This window comes from Bison bison, unplaced genomic scaffold (assembly GCF_000754665.1).
Source record: "Bison bison bison isolate TAMUID 2011002044 unplaced genomic scaffold, Bison_UMD1.0 scf7180017864238, whole genome shotgun sequence".
Classification (NCBI taxonomy): Eukaryota; Metazoa; Chordata; class Mammalia; order Artiodactyla; family Bovidae; genus Bison; species Bison bison.
The window spans coordinates 3260846-3280730 of NW_011494810.1; the positions used below are offsets into that span (position 1 = coordinate 3260846).

General features: G+C 51.4%; 1 protein-coding gene across 2 annotated transcripts in view; it reads right to left on the bottom strand.

Annotated features, from left to right (window-relative positions):
• Positions 1-13856: 13856 nt before the first annotated feature.
• TSPAN17 (tetraspanin 17) overlaps positions 13857-19885 on the bottom strand; it is a 10648-nt gene continuing 4619 nt past the window's right edge. The window contains exons 4-9 of one of the 2 annotated variants that reach the window (XM_010846587.1): positions 19422-19592; positions 17210-17335; positions 16601-16648; positions 15974-16090; positions 15824-15885; positions 13857-15375 (exon numbers count right to left, since the gene is read on the bottom strand). In XM_010846587.1, coding sequence (XP_010844889.1) covers positions 15339-15375; positions 15824-15885; positions 15974-16090; positions 16601-16648; positions 17210-17335; positions 19422-19592 — 561 coding nt within the window. In that variant the 3' untranslated portion in view covers positions 13857-15338. Of the gene's footprint in view, positions 15886-15973; positions 16091-16600; positions 16649-17209; positions 17336-19421; positions 19593-19885 lie in introns of both variants that reach the window. The other variant, XM_010846588.1, reaches the window with a different exon arrangement.

Here is a 19885-nt window from a genome sequence, read left to right on the forward strand (position 1 = left end):
CTGGCAGCAGCTCGAGCCACGGAGCCACAGGCCAAGGTAACCTTGCGGTGTCCTCTGCAACCAGCAGGGGACTGCAGCCCCCATCCCCTCCCCTCGCCCCTAACCCGGGGTTTCCCCTACTCCCAGCCCCTCCTGCTTCCCCTGCCCTGCCCCACCCCCCAGCTGCTCATCCCCCCAGCTCCCAGCTCCCTTCGAAGGCCAGAAGGCAAAATTAGCCCCAGAATAAAACAGTAGGGTCCCCCAGGGCACGCGCTCCCTCACTGCCACAGCCTTTCACCGCCCCTCAGCCTTCCCACCCAGACCTCCTGGGAGAGGTCCTGACCTCCTGTCTAGTCTGCGCACCGGTCCCGAGCAATCCTGTGGCGCTTGCCACATGCCTCAGTGATGATGTCTTGTTCTGTCTCTAGTCTGGGGGACATCTGTCACCACTGCTGGGCTCAATCCTGATGGCAGGGCCACGTGGGACTGGCTTTGCAGTGCCCTCTTGACCTAGACACGTGCACAGAGTTTCATTCATTCCACCTGCATTTACCAAACATGCCTGGAGCCCTCCCGGGTTCAGATGGGAAGCCCTGCCCCAGAGTCTACCTCCCCTTCTGAGCCTAGACACACCAAAGCCTTATGTGCTGATGGGTCAGTTTCCCTGGCTACTTGTGGGGCCTCCTGTGAGTCCTTGCCTGACAACCAGGGACACTGGGGGCTTTTGCCTTCCCTGTGTTTCCCACACTTCTTGTGAGCAGCACATGAGGAACCTCCACCACAGGCTGTCCTGGTGGCTGTCAATCATGAGAACTTGGACCCTGGTGGGTACAAGCCTGTGAGGCTCGGCAGGCCCCTCCCTGTGATGCTGACTCTTCAGCAGAACTTTTCATTCTGATAGCTTCCCTCGAGCCTGTACTTGAAGGTCTCAGTCCTGAGATCCTGGGTGTTGCTCTGACTCCTGTCCTTTCCTTCCAAATCCCTGTGCCAAGGTCAGTTTCTGGTCCACAGATTCACAGATGTCTGGACAATGCCCCAAGGTGACCTCCAGGGCACTGAGACTTAGTCCATCACCTCTCCCAAATGTGACATCTCATTGTCTGTCCACTCTTAGGGCAGGGGTCTGTCTGAGTCGTCTCCTCACGTTGTCTCCCCAGCACCATGGACAGCGCCTGTCCATATCAATGACCAAGAATGAACCGATGGTAGGGATGCCCTTTGCAGAGATAAGGACAATGCACCCCAGAGGGAGAGCAACAAGTCAGGACCCAAGTTTGTGTCTTTTCTCTCCAAGCCTGGGACCCCTCCCTCTTCTGGTTGCTCCCAAATACCAGGTACTCCCTCTCCTGGGTTTCCTCAAGCTAAGGGGAATCCAACCCCGCACTGAAGCCATGGGCCCACAAGGGGGAGGGAAGAGCAAGCGTGGTATGCAGGGCTAACTGATTGCAAGAATCAGGAAGCTCCAGGGTTGCCCTGGGAGGTTGCCAGACAGCTTCCTGAAGCCACAGCAGCGCGGAGCCCGCTCAGGCCACCTCTCAGTCCCTGTGTCAGGCCTCCCTCTGCTCGGGTTTCAAAGCCCTGGCAGAGACAGGCAGATGATCCTCCTATGGCCAAGGTAAGGCTCTGATGGACAGTCCCCACTGGGCTGCTTGTGTTGAAGGAGAAGCCCCAAGAGGAAAAGAGAGCTGTTATTCCCCAACAAGAGGAGTGAACTCAGGCAACCTAAGTCCCACAGCCCATAAGTCAGGCTGCCCAGACTGAATTTCTGGTTTCTGCCTGGCTTAGCCTCCCAAGGGCTGTTTCGGGACCCACCCAGTTGTTCAGAATCCCCACAGGGTTAAGGTCACAGACTTGGAGATCGAGGGCTCCTTGGAGGGGACTGACACTGTACGTTCTGTACCAAGGAACCCAAGACCTGTGGAGAGACAGTGACAGAGCCCAGATCCTTCCCACCCCAGCACGGGGCCAACCCTGACTGAGGACCCTCCAGGCTCCACCAGGGATGAGGCAGCATGGATGAGGGCAGGAGAGGTGAGCTGTGTGACCCGTGGCAGGCCACTGAGATCTGAGCTCCCATCTCCTCATGTATAAAAGGAGGCTGCGTCTCAGGATTTTTGTCAGGATTAGACAAATATGAAGTTTATGTGCTCCTATGAAAATACTTGGAATGCAAGTAAAAACACAAGTCCACACAAACACTTGTACATGAAAGTTCCTAGCAGATTTATTGATAATTGCCAAAAACTGGACACAATTCAGATGCCCCATCAACTGACAAGTGAGTGTCCGCAGGATGGAATACTACTCAGCAGTAAAAGGGCCCAGCCTCGTATGGGCATGGCAACACTGATGCATCTCAGGAATATTATGTTAAGAGGCAGAGCCAGACTCTGAAGGCAGGCGGCTACCCTGTGATCTCATACACAGAGGATCATCCTCCTATAAAGTCACTGCAGACACTGAATTTGTGAATCTGAACCATCGCTCCTCGGGGAATACGCACAGGGTTAGGTTCCAGCAAGCCTTTGGTCACATCTGTGTCAGCCAATCAATACAGAACTTTGTTGTGTGTGTGTTTCTGTTTAAAGAAAGACACTTTAATATATATGTAGTTGAGTCATTAACATTGAACTCACAGCCAGTGGCGCTAACTCCTGTCTGAGCAAAGCTGTTCTAACTCGAGTATTCTCTGCGCCGGGCACATCACAGCCTTCTCGCGCTGAGGAATGTTAGACAGCACTTCAGCACTACACCCTGTGTGTGTTAGTCACTCAGTGCTGTCTGACTCTTTGTGACCCCATGGACTGTAGCTGCCAGTCTCCTCTGTCCATGGGATTCTCCAGGCAAGAATATTGGAGTGGGTTGCCAGTTCTTCTCCAGGGGAATCTTCCTGACCCAGGGATCAAACCTGGGTCTCCTACATTGCAGGTAGCTTCTTTACCACCTGAACCACCAGGGAAGCCCTACACTTTGGGTTCATTTTAAACAGCAAAACCACCACCGACCAAAAAAAAAAAAAGATTAAATGCAAAAAATGCAGCACTAGAAAGACTGCAAAGAGAAAACTTGTTTACAATAGGAACTGAAGCAAAAAGGAGAGCCTTGCCTTGTTCAGTCTCAGCTGGGGAATTAAATTTTTTACTGCTCTTAATGTGTCCACAAAATGACCACAAAAGCACTGTGAGAGTTAATTTCAAGGTTACAAAGAAATTTTAGCAAATAGGTGAGTTCTCAAACATGGGATCTGCAAATACTGAGGACTGATTGCGTAAGAAAAAATCTAAGCTGCAAGGCAGTGATTGGACTGGAGGTGGGGGAGGGTGTGAGCAGAGACTAGCCAGGAAGGACCACGGGGCACCTTCTGGTGATGGCAATGTTCTTTATCTTGATCGTGGTGGAGGTTACACAGGGAAATATATTTGTAAAACTCATTGAAATATACACTAAAAATGGGTACATTCTATTGTTTGTAAATTATACCTCCAGGAAGTTGAGTTTACAAAAATGATTTAGAAAAGGGATATCAGATTGTTTTTCCATGCCTCTTGGGATCTCAGCGGCCAGCCCCCTTGAAAGAGTCAACACAGAATAAAGAAAGAGGCAGGGAGTGCTGACTCAGGCTCCATTTGGAAGCTGTTTGCACTGCCCTCCCAGCCCTGCCCCTGTATGAGAGAGAGCATGTATGACTCAGAACTTCAGCTTCTCTAACTCAGACACTCTCATTTCCACTAGGTCTATCAGAACTTGTTTGGTCGCAGGTAGACAGAAACTCAACTCAAATCAGCTTAGAAAAAGAAAGTGGGGTGGAGGGGGCGGTGAGTGGGACATAGAAAACAAACTTCAGTTACCAAAGAGGAGAAGGAGGAGGGGGATGGATGATGAATTTGGGTTTAACAGATATACATATAATATATAAAGTAGATAAGCAACAAGGACAGCACAGGGAGCTATACCCAACATCTTGTAACAACCTATACGGCAAAGAATCTGAAAAAGAAGATATTAATATACATATGTGCTAAGTCGCTTCAGTCATGTCCGACTCTGTGCAACCCCATAGACGGCAGCCCACGAGGCTCCCCCGTCCCTGGGATTCTCCAGGCAAGAACACTGGAGTGGGTTGCCATTGCCTTCTCCAAAATATACATATGTAGGTACATATATATAACTGAATCACTTTGTTGTACACCTAAAACATTATAAAACAACTATACTTCAATAAAAAAAGACTTACATACAAATTTTTGTAGCAGCTTTATATGAGGTAGCCCTCAAATAAAAAACTGGAAACTGGTGAATGAACAGCAAATTATAGTATATCCATACTATGAAATATTATTTAGCAATAAAGTGAATAAATTTTTGATACACGTAACAATATGGATAAATTTCAAAATAATTAGTCTAGATGAAAGAAGCCAGACCAAAAAAGTACATAGTGATTTTATTTATATGAAGTTTTCAGTTCAGTTCAGTCTCTCAGTCGTGTCCAACTCTCTGCGACCCCATGAATCGCAGCACGCCAGGCCTCCCTGTCCATCACAAACTCCCGGAGTTCACTCAGACTCACATCCATCGAGTCAGTGATGCCATCCAGCCATCTCATCCTCTGTCATCCCCTTCTCCTCCTGCCCCCAATCCCTCCCAACATCAGAGTCTTTTCCAATGAGTCAACTCTTCTCATGAGGTGGCCCAAGTACTGGAGTTTCAGCTTTAGCATTATTCCTTCCAAAGAAATCCCAGGGCTGATCTCCTTGAGAATGGACTGGTTGGATCTCCTTGCAGTCCAAGGGACTCTCAAGAGTCTTCTCCAACACCACAGTTCAAAAGCATCAATTCTTTGGCGCTCAGCCTTCTTCACAGTCCAACTCTCACATCCATACATGACCACTGGAAAAACCATAGCCTTGACTATGAAGTTTTAGAATATGTAAAATCTATAATGAGGAAAGTAGATCAATGAGGTAAAAAGAGTAGCAGAGGAAAAGAACTCCAAATAATCCTGAGAAAAGTTTAGGGATGATGATTTTGGGGTATTCATTGATTGATCATGATGATGATTTCATAAGTGTATACTTGTTAAAATTGGTCACATTGTACACTTTAAATATGTACTTAATTGCAAGTCAATATTACCACAATAAAACTGTTTTAAAGACTGGAAAATAAAAAAGAGATGTTATTTGCTCATGTCATTGGGAAGAGCAGGAAAGCTTTGCCATCAGACATGACTAGATCTAGGGTTCAAGTTTGGTCACCAGGCTCTCCTGACTTCATTCCTCTGTGTGAGCTTCACTCTGGGACCATTGGCAGGAAGGTGGTCGCCAGTTGCCCCAGAATGCCAAAGAGAGGGAGCTTCTCTGTTATCAAACACCTGGGAGTAGGCGTCCTTTGCCCAGCCCTCCACAGCCAAGGAGGGTAGAGCACATTGATGGGTTAGGCCTGGGTCCTGTTCCTACTCCCCTTAAAGAACGTGGACTAAAGGTGGGGGAGATTTCTCTCTAAAAGATAACTCAGGTGCTGTTCCCAGAATATGGGAGAAGAGAAGGTGACCAGGCAGAGACAGTAGGTACCCAACAATCAAATTGCCTTGAGCCAGAGCTGCCTTTCCTGAACATATGGACACATCAAGAACTGAACCTGGCAGGGAATGAATGGCACATGGGAATTAAAATCAGTATTCTAGAACCCCACAGAAAACAGTGGAGTATTCTGACTATGTGTCTCAAGAAACAGCAGAGAGATTTCCTGGGGCCTATGCCTCTAATCCCACAGTTCTCACAGGCCAGAAGACACAGTCTGACTCTGCTTCCCAGCTGTTTGCCTTAAATGCAGAATCCAGGTGCCATTTACTCCTCTTGCTACAGAGATTCCACTGACTCAAGTATCTTGCCCGTGTTTTGGGGTCGACATGAATTATTTTTGAAATCTCTCTTCCTGGCACAGCAAGAGCTTGCTCTCTCGGTTCTGATCTCAGGGAAATATCATACGTCTATCTTTTTGGCAGGACCATGATGATGGACCGTGGAGAAGAGAATGGCAACCCACTCCAGTATTCTTGCCTGGAGAATCCCAAGGACAGATGAGCCTGGTGGGCTGCAGTCCATGGGGTCGCAAAGAGTCGGACATGGCTGAGTGACTGACACACACGTAACGATGGAACTTGTCGAGCATCGGTGAATTTTCTCAGACTCTTGCTATTCGCAGATCAGTTTTGCCTCCACCTTCTTCAAGAAATTTATTTGAGGACATACTGAGTTTTCTTCAGTTTAACAAACATGTATTAAGTATCTGTTTAATTGGAAGCAAGATGAATGAGATGGTCTCTGCCCTTGTTTCTTCTTTTTTAATCTTTACACTTATTGATTTTCTTGTGTTATTGCATTGGATAGGACTCCACTATGATGTCAATACTTGGTATCCTTGTCAGATTCCTGTTACTATTGTTTCAACATTAAGTATAACTGGTAGATGCTCTTTAACAAGTTAAAGAAATTCCCTTTTATTTCTAGTTGCTAAGAAGTTGTGATTTTAAAAAACAATGATAAATCAGTGTTTAAATTTATCAGATGCTTTTTCTATATCATATTTTCTGGAATCTATAATTAAAAAGGTATACTACACTGAGCTCTAGTAGAGGGGAGGCAGGGGATAAAGAAACATTTGAGTAGGTCCTTCAAGGATGTGACAAACTCACCAGCCTCAGTGAGGGGAATGACACTGTGCACTGGGAGGACAATCTGGCAAGGTGATGTGAGTGTGAACACACCTTCAGAGAATGGCTTCTCATCTGAGTGGTTCTTTCAAATGAGAGTCCCTCCTCTGGTTTGCAGATATCTGCCCACTGTGGGGTCAGAACACGCCTCAGCCTCACAGTAACAGTAACTTGGACATTCTACAGTGAAGTCTGCACATACGGCAAAAATCAAAAGAACAGTCGAGATTTTCCAAGAAAATTACTTAAACTGCCCATAAAAAACATATATGGGTTTTATGTCTAAAACTCTATAAGAATTCTAGAGTGCTCCTGCTTGCCTGCCAGGCTCACTCCAACCTCCTTCTGGGAGCTGTATTAAGCTTTACCCTTCAATGTTTATGCTCATTAATATATTTGGTTCTTTTTAAAATATTTATTTATTTGGCTGTGCTGAGTCTTAGCTGTGGCATTCAAGATCTTTGATCTTTGTTGCAGCATGCGGGATCCTTTAGCTGTGGCATGCAAACTCTCAGCTGCAGCCTGTAGGATTTCCTGGCCAGGGATCAAACCTAGTCCTCCCGCATTGGGAGCAAAGAGTCTTAGCCACTGGACCACTGCGGAAGCCCCAGTATATTTGTTAGTTGCTGGGAGGGTACTTGAAATGCATCTCAGGTCAACCAGAAGCTAGATGATGCAGGATGTCATTGCGCTGTACTCAGAGCAGAGACTGGATACCTTCCCTGAGAATGACTAGCAAGGCCTCTGTGTTTCCTCTCAGCCAGGTTGAGGTCGGCCTGACACCCCGAAAGTCTGCCCCTCCCTAATCTGTAGGCATATGACCAGAGAGTGACAGGGATCTTTCCAAGCCTGACTCTGGCCCAGATGACCCAGGTCAGACCTTTCTCTTTGACTTTGCATGTGGCTAACACCACCTGGAAAGGGGACCCATCCACCATGACCCCACAAGCCTGGCGACTGGGCTTCTGGCCTTGACCATGATCATCCTTACCTTATTGCCACCAATTTCTCAGCTCATCTCCTCCTCACAGGCCATGCTCCAGCCACACTGGTCCCTTCTTCTTTCTCCAACACCCAAAGCTCATGTCGGCCTCAGGACCTTTGCTCTGCACATTCCCTTTCCCAGAGTACTTTTTCCTTGTCACCATTCAGGTTTCAACTCTCATGTTACCTCCCCCAGTCTCTTCCTAAGGCAGCACTCCATTCAGGCATTCCGACCACGTAACCCCGTTTATTTTCATCTGAGCATTTATCACCATTTATTACCATATTAAGTATGTATTTTCCTAGTTACTGTTCATCCCCCTGACCATAAAGAAGATCTTGACTATTTGGGTCACCTAGCAACTACCCAGTGCCTGGCTCATGGTAACCACTTAATAAATACTTGTTGACTGACTGGGCGATGGAATCCGTGGCTGGCAGATTTGGCTTTGGGGTGTCTTGGTCCCTCCTCCACACAAGACTAATTGGGGACCTGCCTTACTTGGGCCCCAGCATTCATATCCTTCCTGGGATGCCATCCCAGAACTCCAGTCCCTCCTCTGAGACTTGCCTCTGCCTCCACACCAGCAGGCAGCTGAATTCCAGAGCCCCTCTGCCCACCGGTGTGCTCATCCGGACCCAGGGTCAGATTGAGGGCTGGATGGCAGTCTGGAGGAGTAGGCAGAGGCAACCGTAGACTGCCCAGCTGACTCGAAGGCCTCCTCAGTGCATCTCCATCTCCTGCCCACCTCATCGCCCCGCCAGGGCCTCCTGGTGAGCGTCCCTCAGAGGCACCTCCTGCGCCATCCATCCCCATTAGCTGCTGTCCATACTGGGCTGGTGGGAGATCAATTACCAGTGCTGGTCACTGAACCGTGTTAATGAGGATGTACGCTCACTCGGCTGGTGGCGGGGATGTGTGGGAGGGGCAGAGAAGGCAGGGGCAGAGAGGGACAAGGGAGGCTACCCACTAAGGTCTTGAGCAGGGGTTCCCCTCTAAGGACCCTGGGAGATGCTTGGGCAGAGACCCCGGGGACCAAGGCTTAGCTCAAGCTGTGTGTGGGAGCATAGCAAACAGCCTGGCTGGAGATTCGGGCCTCGGGGAGTAGAGGTGACACTGATGAGAAGAGGGGCTCCTCGGGCTTGGCCTCCCATTCTTTAGAGCCTTTGCTCAGACCCTCCCCTCTACCAAGAATGCCCTCCCTGTGTCTGCCCCACAGCCCAGGGGCCAGCTCACATGACCCTGGCAATGCTCCTGGAGCACCTCTACCCTCACCGCTGACTGAAAAACCACTCCAGCCTCATGGCCCCCGGTCCCTCTGGACCTCGCTCTGTGTAATTCTGACTCTACCAGAATCTGGGCTTCCCAGGTGGCATTAGTGGTAAAGAACCCGCCAATGCAGGAGACATAAAAGACGCAGGTTTGACCCCTGGCCGGGGAAGATCCCCTGGAGAAGGGCGTGGCAACTCCCCCTCCAGTGTCCTTGCCTGGAGAATCCCACAGACAGAGGAGCCTGGAAGGCTGCAGTCCATGGGGTCTCAAAGAGTCGGACACGACTGAAACTATCGAGCACACACACATCAGATTATTCCGATTTGTGTGAAAAGACATTCAACCTCGGTCCTAAGAGTAACTCGAAGGAAAACCATGAGAGGAAATGGTTCTCTTCTATCAGATTGGCGAAGGTAGCAAAGGCGCATAAAGGCAGCGCAGGCTCTGACTACTGCAGCGGGAGGGGCAGGTCCCACCTTAGCAACCCATGGAGTGTGACCTCTTCAGAGGGTAATTGGACAATAGTTATGTAAATTCCAAATGTACCTGCCCTTTGACCTAGCCTTTCACTTCCAAGCATTCATCCTCTGACACACAAGTGCCCAAAGATAAAAGTGCTCATTGCCCAGAAATGTCCTCCTTGTCCATCAGGAGGGGTGGTGAGAGTCACTCAGGCCATACCACACAATAGGCATCCCTGGTCTCCTGCCTGCGGAGGGAGATAAGCAGAGCGTCCATCTCCAGTATTCGGGGGAGTCAATCAGTTAATATAAATAAAGTGCTTAGAGGAGCGTCCAGCACAGAGTAAGTATAAGTTCTTGCTATTATTATGGGTTTGCTGTTGTTGAAAAGCATTGGGTGGATCTGTACATACTGCTATGTAATTATCTCCCAGAAATGCTGGTCAGTGAAAAACGCAGACAGAGGCTGCTGGCGGTGCAGGACACAGCTTAAGTTCTGCTTTGTTTCTAGAGGAGATCTGCTTTTGAATGCATAGACCGTCTCCGGAGGAGTGGTCCGGGCTGACAGTGCTGCTCTCCAGGGAGGGGCAGGAGAGCAGGAGACAGGGACAAGAAAGAGATTTGCACAGAGCCTTCCACGCAGTTTGCAGTTTCTAACCACATGCCTGCACCACCTATTCAAACAAATAAACCACCCGTAAAGACTTGTGATTCACCTGTCTGTGTCTCCCACCAGACCATGAGCCCCCTGAGGGCAAAAACTGTGTTGGAGCCGCTGCAGAATTCCTGGCCTGGCTAACATTGGCTGATGGGTGAGCCTGGCCAGTGTTGGCTGGTGGGTGAGCTGGCTGTAATTCCACATAGCCCATCTGCTGGGAACCACTCCCCCACCACCACCACAAGGTATGATTCCCAGGAGACACCAACAGATTGGGGCCTGGGGAGGGTCTGGCCTCAGCAGGAGGCAGGGCTGAAGAGCTAATTCCCAGTAGATCATTTCTGGAAGCAGGATCCAAGTGGGCAGGTGCGTGGCCAGGCCTCCAGGAGCCTAAAGCAGCAGCCTTCATCAAGGACTGCACTCTTTCTTGGGCCATAGAGCAGGCCCCTTTGTCTGCAGGAGGGTGATATTCCCATCTGTCTGCGTGGCTGCACAGGGGACCAGGAAGGCATTACCGTGGCAACAGCCTTCACAGAGCCAAGGGGCTAGCTGTGGGCCTTTCACACCTCTGATGGGCCGAGTTCCAGGCCCTAGATCTGTGGTAATGCAGCCTGCCCAGCCAGTGCCTGGGCCAACGGGAAGAATGAGGCCCCTGGGCACAGGAAGGGACCTGCTGGGGCCACCTCTGCAATCAGACCTGACTTAGGGCCACCCTCTGCTGTTGCCCTCATCCTCCTGTTTAGTGAATGGCAGCTGCTCCAGCTGGAAACTCAGGAGGAGAGGGCCCAGCAGCCAGAGCCTCGAGGTGCAAAGCACCCCAGAGCAGTAACAGCTTGACTGTCCACTATCCATGGACAGTCAAGGAAAGGGAGGGAGAGGCAATACATGACTTATTCCTGCAGGGGACATCCCCGCAGTTGAGAAAGGTAGCAGCTTTACATGCACAAAATGTGACTCTGTGTTCAAAACACATCACGGTGGGGGTAACCTAGCAAGATGGGGACAGTATCCTGCCACTTACACACACTCACAACCATGCTGAACATTTTCTACAAATACATAATATGAGGACAAAATTTTTAAAAGGCAAGTGATCCAGAGAGATCTATAGCTCACAGCTTCAATGTCACTGGAAGAGGAGTGGGGAACAGGATGGGGCACTAAGAAGACCTTAGTGTTATCCACATTTTAAGTAGTTGTTCAGTCACTCAGTCATGTCCGACTCTTTTTGACCCTGTGGACTGCAGCACGTCAGGTTTCCCTGTGCTTCACCATCTCCCGGAGCTTGCTCAAACTCATGTCCATTGAGTCAGTGATGCCATCCAACCATCTCATTCTCTGTTGTCCCCTCTCCTCCTGCCTTCAATCTTTCCCAGCATCAGGGTCTTTTCTAATGAGTTTTAAGTAGGATGGGTTCCTAATTTACCTGTCCTATCAAAATGATTTAAAAGTAATATAAAAAGTCATTGCTCCAACTTCCTGTCTCATTGAGGCTCCCTCTGACCATCCCATTTATTGCCGAGTCCTGACCCACCCCCACACTCTCAGGGCCCCTTGCTCACTCATATTTCCTTCAACACTTACATCCTCTCCTGGGTGAGGGACTCACCACCAGGCTCATGCTCTGTGGTCTTCTCTCTTCCTGGGTGGGCTCTCCCTTCCTGGGCAGGGTCTCCCTTGGGGCGGGGAGGGGGGACACACCAGCCTGTGCGTGCAGCCAATCCAGTCCACTGCCTGTTTTTACATAGCTCCAGAGTTATATATAAAAGAATAGTTTTATGGTTTTTAATTGTTGAAAATCAAAAGAGGGATAGTATTTTGTGACACATGAAAATTATATGAAATTCAAATTTCAGTGTCCAGAATATGTTATTTGAACATGCCCTTGCTCATTTGTTTGTCTTGGCAAAAGCTGCTTTCTGCTATAAAGGCAGAGTTGAGTTATTGTATGACCTGGAAACCTAAAATATTTACCATTTGGCCCTTTGCAGACAAACACTGTTGATCCCAAGGTGCACCCACCACAGTGTCTGGCACACAGTAGGTGCTCAGTAAATCTGGCTGAATGAATAATGGAGGTATATGTATTGGAGCATGTCACTTCGATGTCCTGGAGAAAGTGACCCTCTTCCCAGCCCTGCCTAGCGGACATCACCGCCTGTGGAGACCGGAAGGTGGGCTAAGGTCTCCCTGAGCGACCACTGCACTGCGAGAAGCATCTGTGGAGAAGGAGGTGTCTCTGGCTCTAAGTCCTTGGAGAAGAAAGGACAGAGGGTGACAAGGTCCGGACTTGGCACCTGCAGGGTGGGCTGCCGGGTGTCTGGAACGGGGCTTGGGTTTGCTTAGACACGCGGACCTCCCTCCAGGGACCCGCAGCAGACTCGGCTGCCTGCGTGGGCTGCACTTTGGCGCCCTCTGGTGGTTGACTGGAGTGTATCCTTCCAAAGCAAGCGCCGGCCGCCCTCTGGAAGGGAACCCTGTTCCCGGACTTCCTAGCCCATCTGACCTCCTTGTCCAGATTCAAGGTTTCATTGGTCCGGGCTCAATCTGTCCCTTCCAGTACTCCCCCTTTCTCCACAGACAAGGTAGCCTGATATCACAGGACGTCCTCCTGCTGAGTTGCTGGATAAGCTGCTGGCAGCCTCTCCTCTGGTTAGACCGGGCAGGCCAAGGGCTCCTGAGGGACTCCCAGGTTGCCAGTCAACGCCCAACCCTGTCACCACAAGTGTCCCTGATAGGGAGAGGGTGACCTTGGTCATGTCTCAGGGACCCATCTAAAGTGATGGGAACTGGGCTGCTTATAAAGCTTCCTTGTGTTTTCTACACACCAAGAGAGGTCCCATCTGGGTAAGGGCTCCTTAGTACAAGGAAAAGAACTGTTCCAAGTTCTATTTTGGGGACAGGAAATTCATCTCTCGTGAGCCTGAAATGCCATGTGGAGTGATCCTCATGTGTTCATCACCACATACATGGTACCCCACTAGCAACTGTTTCATCTGTCCCTGCCAAGAGACCGTGGGCTCCAGGAGGGCAAGGGCAAGATGCTCCAGTGACTCTGGCCTCCAGCCTGAGTGGATGGATGGATGTCCTGTAGCAGAACTGAGCTTTGGGGAACTCTGGGTCCCCAGCCAAGGTCACGCCCACCCCTTCCAGTCACTCCTGTGCATCTCATTGGTCCTATTTCCAAATACATCCTGGTCCCACCATTTCCCTCTGTCTGTGCCCTCTGACCTTCACCCACACTCCCCTCTCTAGCACACCAAGCTCCCTTATGCCAAACCCACCAGCTTCAGGGCCCCTAGGGCAACTGTTCACCTGGAGCTTCCCAGAGATGGGATCCCTTCCACCACCTCATCAGAAGGTCCCTTCTCCCAGGCCCTCTAGCTACTCCTGTCTGACCATCACTCTTATTTTCTTCATAGCTTGTATGAAGAAAATGCTTATTCGTGTCTCCCCCACAAGAATGGAGCCCAAGGGCTAGGGCTTCACCCTTCTTTCTCCTCTGCATCCCCAGCACGTGCACGGAAGCTTAACTCAAGCTTGGGGAATGATGCCTTGCTGCCCCTCCTATGAGCGCAGGTGTCACTCGTGTGCATCAGAAAAGCAGGACAGTCTGGCGCAGACCTCCCGTGAGAGGGCTCAGAGCTGGGTGACTCCCCCCCACCCAGCCCCAGTTTCTTCATCAGGAAAAGACTCTCTACCTCACAAGGGGCGCTGTTGAGGTTTAAGGGGAAAATGAAAAGTGAAAGCTTTTGAAATTAAAAAAAAAAAACAAGACACGCACAATACTGTGAGTTGCATTTATTGTGGTACACACTGTCCAGCTGGCATCTGGGAGCCACAATGCTGGCTGCATACCCGATACCCTGCCCTCCCAGCAGCAGCTCTCAGCATCCCTGGATGGCAGAGCAGCCAGGACTCCAGCAGACGACTATCCCAGAGGGATCTGCAGTGTCACAGGCGCCAAAGCTGTACCTTTCATTGGGCTTGCAGCATTTAAATTTTTTTCATTAGTTAACAACTTAAAAATAGGTCTATTTCACATAAAATCCTGAATTCCTGGCTTCTCTGGATTTCTGACATTAGACCTGCATTCCCACTTTATAGCAATTAGCCACAACTAAATGACAGTCACAAAGTTCAGATGGGGATCTATGCTCTGTCAGTCCCCACCATACTCTATTGTATCTCAAGGTACATCATCAACTCAATGGCCCAAATATTTCTCTGGTCACAAAGCAATGTCTCTTTGTGTGGTCTTCAGGGACAGTAGGAAAGTCAGTTGCACTGCAAAGGCCTCACAAGTCAAAGGCCTACTTCATTCATTTATATGACCTACGTGACCTTAAGAGCATCTGAGTTGGAGATCTATGAACTACCCACAAATCCCTTTGATCCACAAAGAGCACCCCCTGGGTGGATGGGTGCACCATTTACTTGCCACACACCCCTTCATGCAGCTAAGAGGCAGAGCTGAGAGCAACAGTCAGACTTCCCAAGTCTGAACTCTTTTCAAAGATCTCAAGTTCCCTGAATCAGAAGCACTGGTAAGCAGGGTGGACACACCAGCCACTTGGCTGTACAAGAGGTTGCAGTGTTAAGTCGCCAGACCCAAGCAAAGCTGTGCTGGAGCGCCCTCTGGTGGTCATGAGGCAGCTCTGCGGGCCACCATTTGATTTCAAGTGAGACCCGGCATCAACCACCATGGGCCCCAAAGCAGGCTCCCCGCCAGCCCTATGGGTGCCAAGTTTTTGACTTCCAATTATTTCCTTCCCCAGACTTTCCTGATCTCCATTCCACACCTCAGCCACTCTCCTGGGCACCCATCTCAGTCTCCAGTGGGGTTGGACCCCACCCAAGTTGTGTGGCCTCTTCATTTTTCACATCCCTGTGCCTCACTCCAGGCTTGGCCCATGGCAGCCTCCAGGTGTTTTCAGGGGAAAACCCTACAGCAGAGGGGAGGTCAACCCCAGCCTACAGGGTGAGCAGCACCGGCCAGGTGGGTCTCTCAGAGAACAGGAAGCACGTGGGAGATGATGACGTCCCAAGAGCAGCGGGGGCCGGATGGCCAATCTTCACGAGAAGCTTGGGATCTGGACTTTTACATGAAACATACCACGTTTTAAAGGTTGGTTCAAATGTATATACTACCCAGACCAAGAAAATGCACTGGCGGAGTGGGTCTGGCCAGGGCCCAAGGTGGAGAGCTCTGCAGCTGACAGAACCTTCAGGACGCTGGGCTGAAGCCACGGGTTTTCAAGGATTTGTTTATTTGAGTAGTTTGTAGCCGTCATCATATTTGATCCTGAGAGGCAAGCAAGGGAGAGAAGATTCTTGGACCCATTTTAGAGTCTGAGACACTGAGGCTGAAGTGGGCTCCTGGAGGGATCACTAGTGAAGAGAATTCTGAGATACGTGAGACTGAGTCCCAGGCAACAGCAGTCCCCAAGCCCACCCCACCTGGCCTGCTCCCTCCTAGCTGGGCCCTTCCTAGTCCCCTGGAGAGCCAACCACCCAACAGCAGCCCAGACGGCGGCTCCCTGTGACACCCACCCTCCGTACACACAGCTCCAGGACAGGCAGCCGGACAGAGCCATGAGGCTCTCCATGGGCGCACAGTGCAGTGGCCCGCGAGCCCCATGTGGGCTTCAGGTCCAAGCAGAAACACCTCCTGCAGCCTTGCCCATTATGGGCAGAGTGGAGGGTCCCTGGGTCAGCCAGGCGAATGGCCATGGCCAGCGTGGCAGCCTCACCAGTTGGCCTTCACTGCCTTGATGTCGCTGACGAGGTTCTGGGCCAGGCAGATGCCAAAGATCTGGAAGACAGAGGGCAGGTGAGGGAGGGGCCACTGGGAGGGCAGACTGCCCGGGACAGAGTGAGGCTGTGCAGGGCCATAGTGGTACCTGGAGAAGGGCGATGCCCACGAAGCCCCCTGCCACAACAATCAGGTTGTCCTGCAGCCACTTTTCAAACTGGCCCACGCAGCCTTTGGTGTGGATGAAGCCCTGCTGCTCCAGCTCCTGGGGACAAATGGGCACCAGGCTCAGCTCGGCCCACCCACAGCCCAGGGGCCCCACCTCAGTCCAGCATACCAAGCTCAGCCAGGCCCAGGGCCTTATACCTTAGCGCCTGCCACCTGGAGCCCCACCAAAGGGCCTTCTCCTCCCTGGGGTCTCAGCACAGACGGCTTCTCCTGTGAGGCCTTCCCTGACTGCCCTGCCCCAACCCCATTACCTCCCTGCTTTTAGCTTCTTCCTAGTACTTAGGTGAAATTGTCACACTGCTGTTCATATTTCATTATCCCTGTCTTCCTGTTTTCTTTCTCTACAGGAGCCCACCACCTTGGGTTCAGCAGTATCAAGACCTCTGCGCCTCCTGGGACTCAGCACTCCCTCCCCACCACCCCCCACCCCCGCCCCAGGAATTCTTGAGGCCTTTTGGCGCCTTCTTATGAGGCGCCTTCTTATGAGGGCCCCCCTTCTTATTCTAGCGCCCCTCGTTGCCCCCAGCCCTGTCCCCACCTCTCTCACCAGTTTGAGCCGGACGTCGTAGCCACACTGAGTGTTGAGGACATCCTCCTGAGGAGAAACATGCCAGGGAGCAACTCGGTAGGGGCACCCATGAGGCCTCAGGGGAATTGGATGGAACCATGGATTCCGCCGCGGCCACCACTCCTCAAGGGAAGCCGGCTAGGACCCCAGCGCCTCTCCCTGTTGCCAAGGCGCATGGCCCAACGCCAGCTTGAACTGCTTCCTTTTTAGGAGCCCTGCCTGCCCATGTGTTGTAAGAATGGGAAGACACCTGGCCCTCAGTGTCCCTGTGCCCTGTGACTGGAGGGATGTCACTGCAAGAAACTTCTGCTCTTAAAGAAAACCATGAGCGTTTCAGAACCCCCACCCCTGCCACCCCAGCACAGTGGGCCAAGAGAAGCAGGCCCCATCCAGCAGGCCTCAATGCCACCCACCGACACAAACTCCCCAGCCCAGCAGGGCTACTACTACACACAAGAGGGCTTCCCCGACATCAGTGGCCCCCAGAGCAGGGCTGAGGCGAGGTGGTGGGCTGGTTCCAGACTGTGCCTGCGCGCTGAGGCCCTGCCCCTCCTCACGAGGCCCCGCCCCTCACCAAGGCACACTCACCGCTGGGTCCCTGACACAGCAGGAGAAGGGCACCCCGCAGCGCTCCCGGCTGGGGTTCAAGTCAGTGCAGTTGAAGTAGATATTGAGGTTCCAGTCGTTGGGCCCTCGGGCTCCGCAGCAAGACCACTAGGGGGTGGGAGGAGAGCCCGGGTGAGCCAGGCCCACCCCAGGAGCCCCATCCTGTTTGGGGACAGGCCCAGGCTGGCTGGCAGTGGCCTGGAGACAGCCAGTCAGGTGGGAACCTCCCCAGAGACAGGTCGAGCCTGGGCCCAGGGCCATCAGAGCAGCTCGAGGCTCCTGACCAGGTTGATGGAGGCTAGGGATAGTGGGAAGGGGCTCCTGAGCTTGTCCCCCTAATCCAAGAGAGGCTGAGCAAAGGGAGTGGGCGAGGATGGTGGCCCAAGGACTGTGGCTTCCTCTAGGCCACCTTGAGGGTTGGGAGTTTCAATAAACCCTGCAGAGAGGCTGAAGGCCCCTATCTGTGTCTGGTCTCCCCATACTTGTCCAACAATTTTTACGAAAGATCATCTCTTTTCCTCTTTCCAGGGCCAGGAGAGCAATCCTGCCACCCTCATGACCATGCTCCATCCCACTTCATGGATGCTGCCGTGGGCATCTGTATCCTCATGACTGCTACCCAAGACAATGGGCTGCTTCCTTAGGTGGGGCTGTAAAGCAAGCAGCTCACAATCCAGTGGGGAGACAGGCAGCCTTAACTCACTGACACAGCACAGGCTGCCAAATAGCTGGCCCTCGAGGGACCAGCTCGGTGGCAGACACAGGTAGGCCCTGTGGACTGAACAGAGGGAGTGAGGCACAGCCACGCAGCTCTGCCTCCCTCCTCTCTGCTCAGCACCCCTGCTCCCGCTGGAAACCACTGGCTCCTCTCATCACATGCCTGCTCCTTCTCCTCCCCCAGGGCCAGCCCCTAGAGGCCTTCTCCTTCTCCGTGCTTCCCCATTTCAGCCTTTACCACAATTTATAATGCTACACACACACACACACACACACACACGTTTCTTTTGCTTGTTTATCATCTGTCTCTTCCCCTAAATCTCCATCTGCACAAAGTCAGGTCCTAGCTCTTTTTTTGGAGAAGGCAATGGCAACCCATTCTAGTACTCCTGCCTGGAAAACCCCATGGATGGAGAAGCCTGGTAGGCTGCAGTCCATGGGGTCGCGAAGAGTCAGACACAACTGAGTGACTTCACTTTCACTTTTTACTTTCATGCACTGGAGAAGGAAATGGCAACCCACTTCAGTGTTCTTGCCTGGAGAATCCCAGGGACGGCGGAGCCTGGTGGGCTGCCGTCTATGGGGTCGCACAGAGTTGGACACAACTGAAGCGACTTAGCAGCTCTTTTTCACCCCTGAATCCCCAGCACCTAGCTCACGACCCAGCACATAGTTGGTCCATCACGATTCTGCGTTAAATGAACAAATAAATCACATCCTAACCACCTGGCTCTTCGTTTACTTCTGCCCTGGGTTGAGAGCTCCTCAAAACAGGCACCAGCTCTGGTTCACCTCTGGATCCCAGAGCAGTTCTTGGGGTGGATGGCATCAAAATAGCATGACTGTTTAAGTGGGTGCAACTATGAGTGTGTGTGACTAAGTGTGTGAGTGGGTGAGAATGTGCAGGCAGAAGGTGTCTAGGATTTCTTGAACTGTTCACTGACTGCTTCTTCACAGGGGTTAGGTATGCAAGCTTAAGAGCAGAGCTTCTGGGCGGTGGGGCAGGTCTCAAACCTGACTAAGTTCAGAGGCCAAACAAATAATATAAATGAGAGAAGAGGGCCAACAGGTATAATAAAATAGAGTGATGGGGATGGTAGCAGAGAGCCTCTATACCAGCAAAGGGGCAGTGGCAATGTAGCTCCGGCCGATACTGTGGGCCCAGCTTAGTGGGAGAAGAAATCTGTATTTTCATGCCACATTTCTTCCTTTAAGTGTGTCCTAAGCCTGGCCTAGGAGCTGCCAGTTTGAAGCCTCCGGCCTCTGCTCCCCAACCCTGCATCCATGCAGGGTTAGGCACATGGAGATCACCAAGGGCTGGCTTCCTTTCAGATAGGGGGACACCTGGCTCTCTTCCTTGGGGCCTGCCTGGCCTGGTAGGCAAGGGAATGGTCCCAGCACACAGGGAACTTGCTCCTTCGTTCATCTGCCTGGCAGGTGCCTCCTGTATGTAACTGGAGCTGGATGCCAGACTTACGTATTCCTGAGCAAAGTCAATGAGGTTCTGGAGGTCAATGTCGTCCCGATAGGCCTTGACATTGTTGTTGATGAAGAGGTTGAGCTGGTCTCGAATCCAGTCCTTGAAGACGAAGGCCAGGATCCCTGTTGCCAGCTCCAGGAAGAAAATGAGGCCAAGGAACACAGAGAACTGGCATGGGGGGCAGACAGACAGAGGGGGTCAGAGATACAGGGCCTGGGGTTGCCACTGAGTGGGGTTTCAACCTCCCTCATCCTGACTCAAGGCAGCCCAGAGTCTCCACCTTCTACCATATTAGTATTGATTTATGATGAAAAAAGATACCGCTGTTCTTAACTGCTCTATTGTCTTTGAGAAGCCACCCTCTACACACAACTCCAGTTTCTTTGGTTCAGGAGGAGCCACTTCCATATTGAGGACTAGGCACGCATCAAGAGCCCACCAATCAGAGCACTACCTCCCCT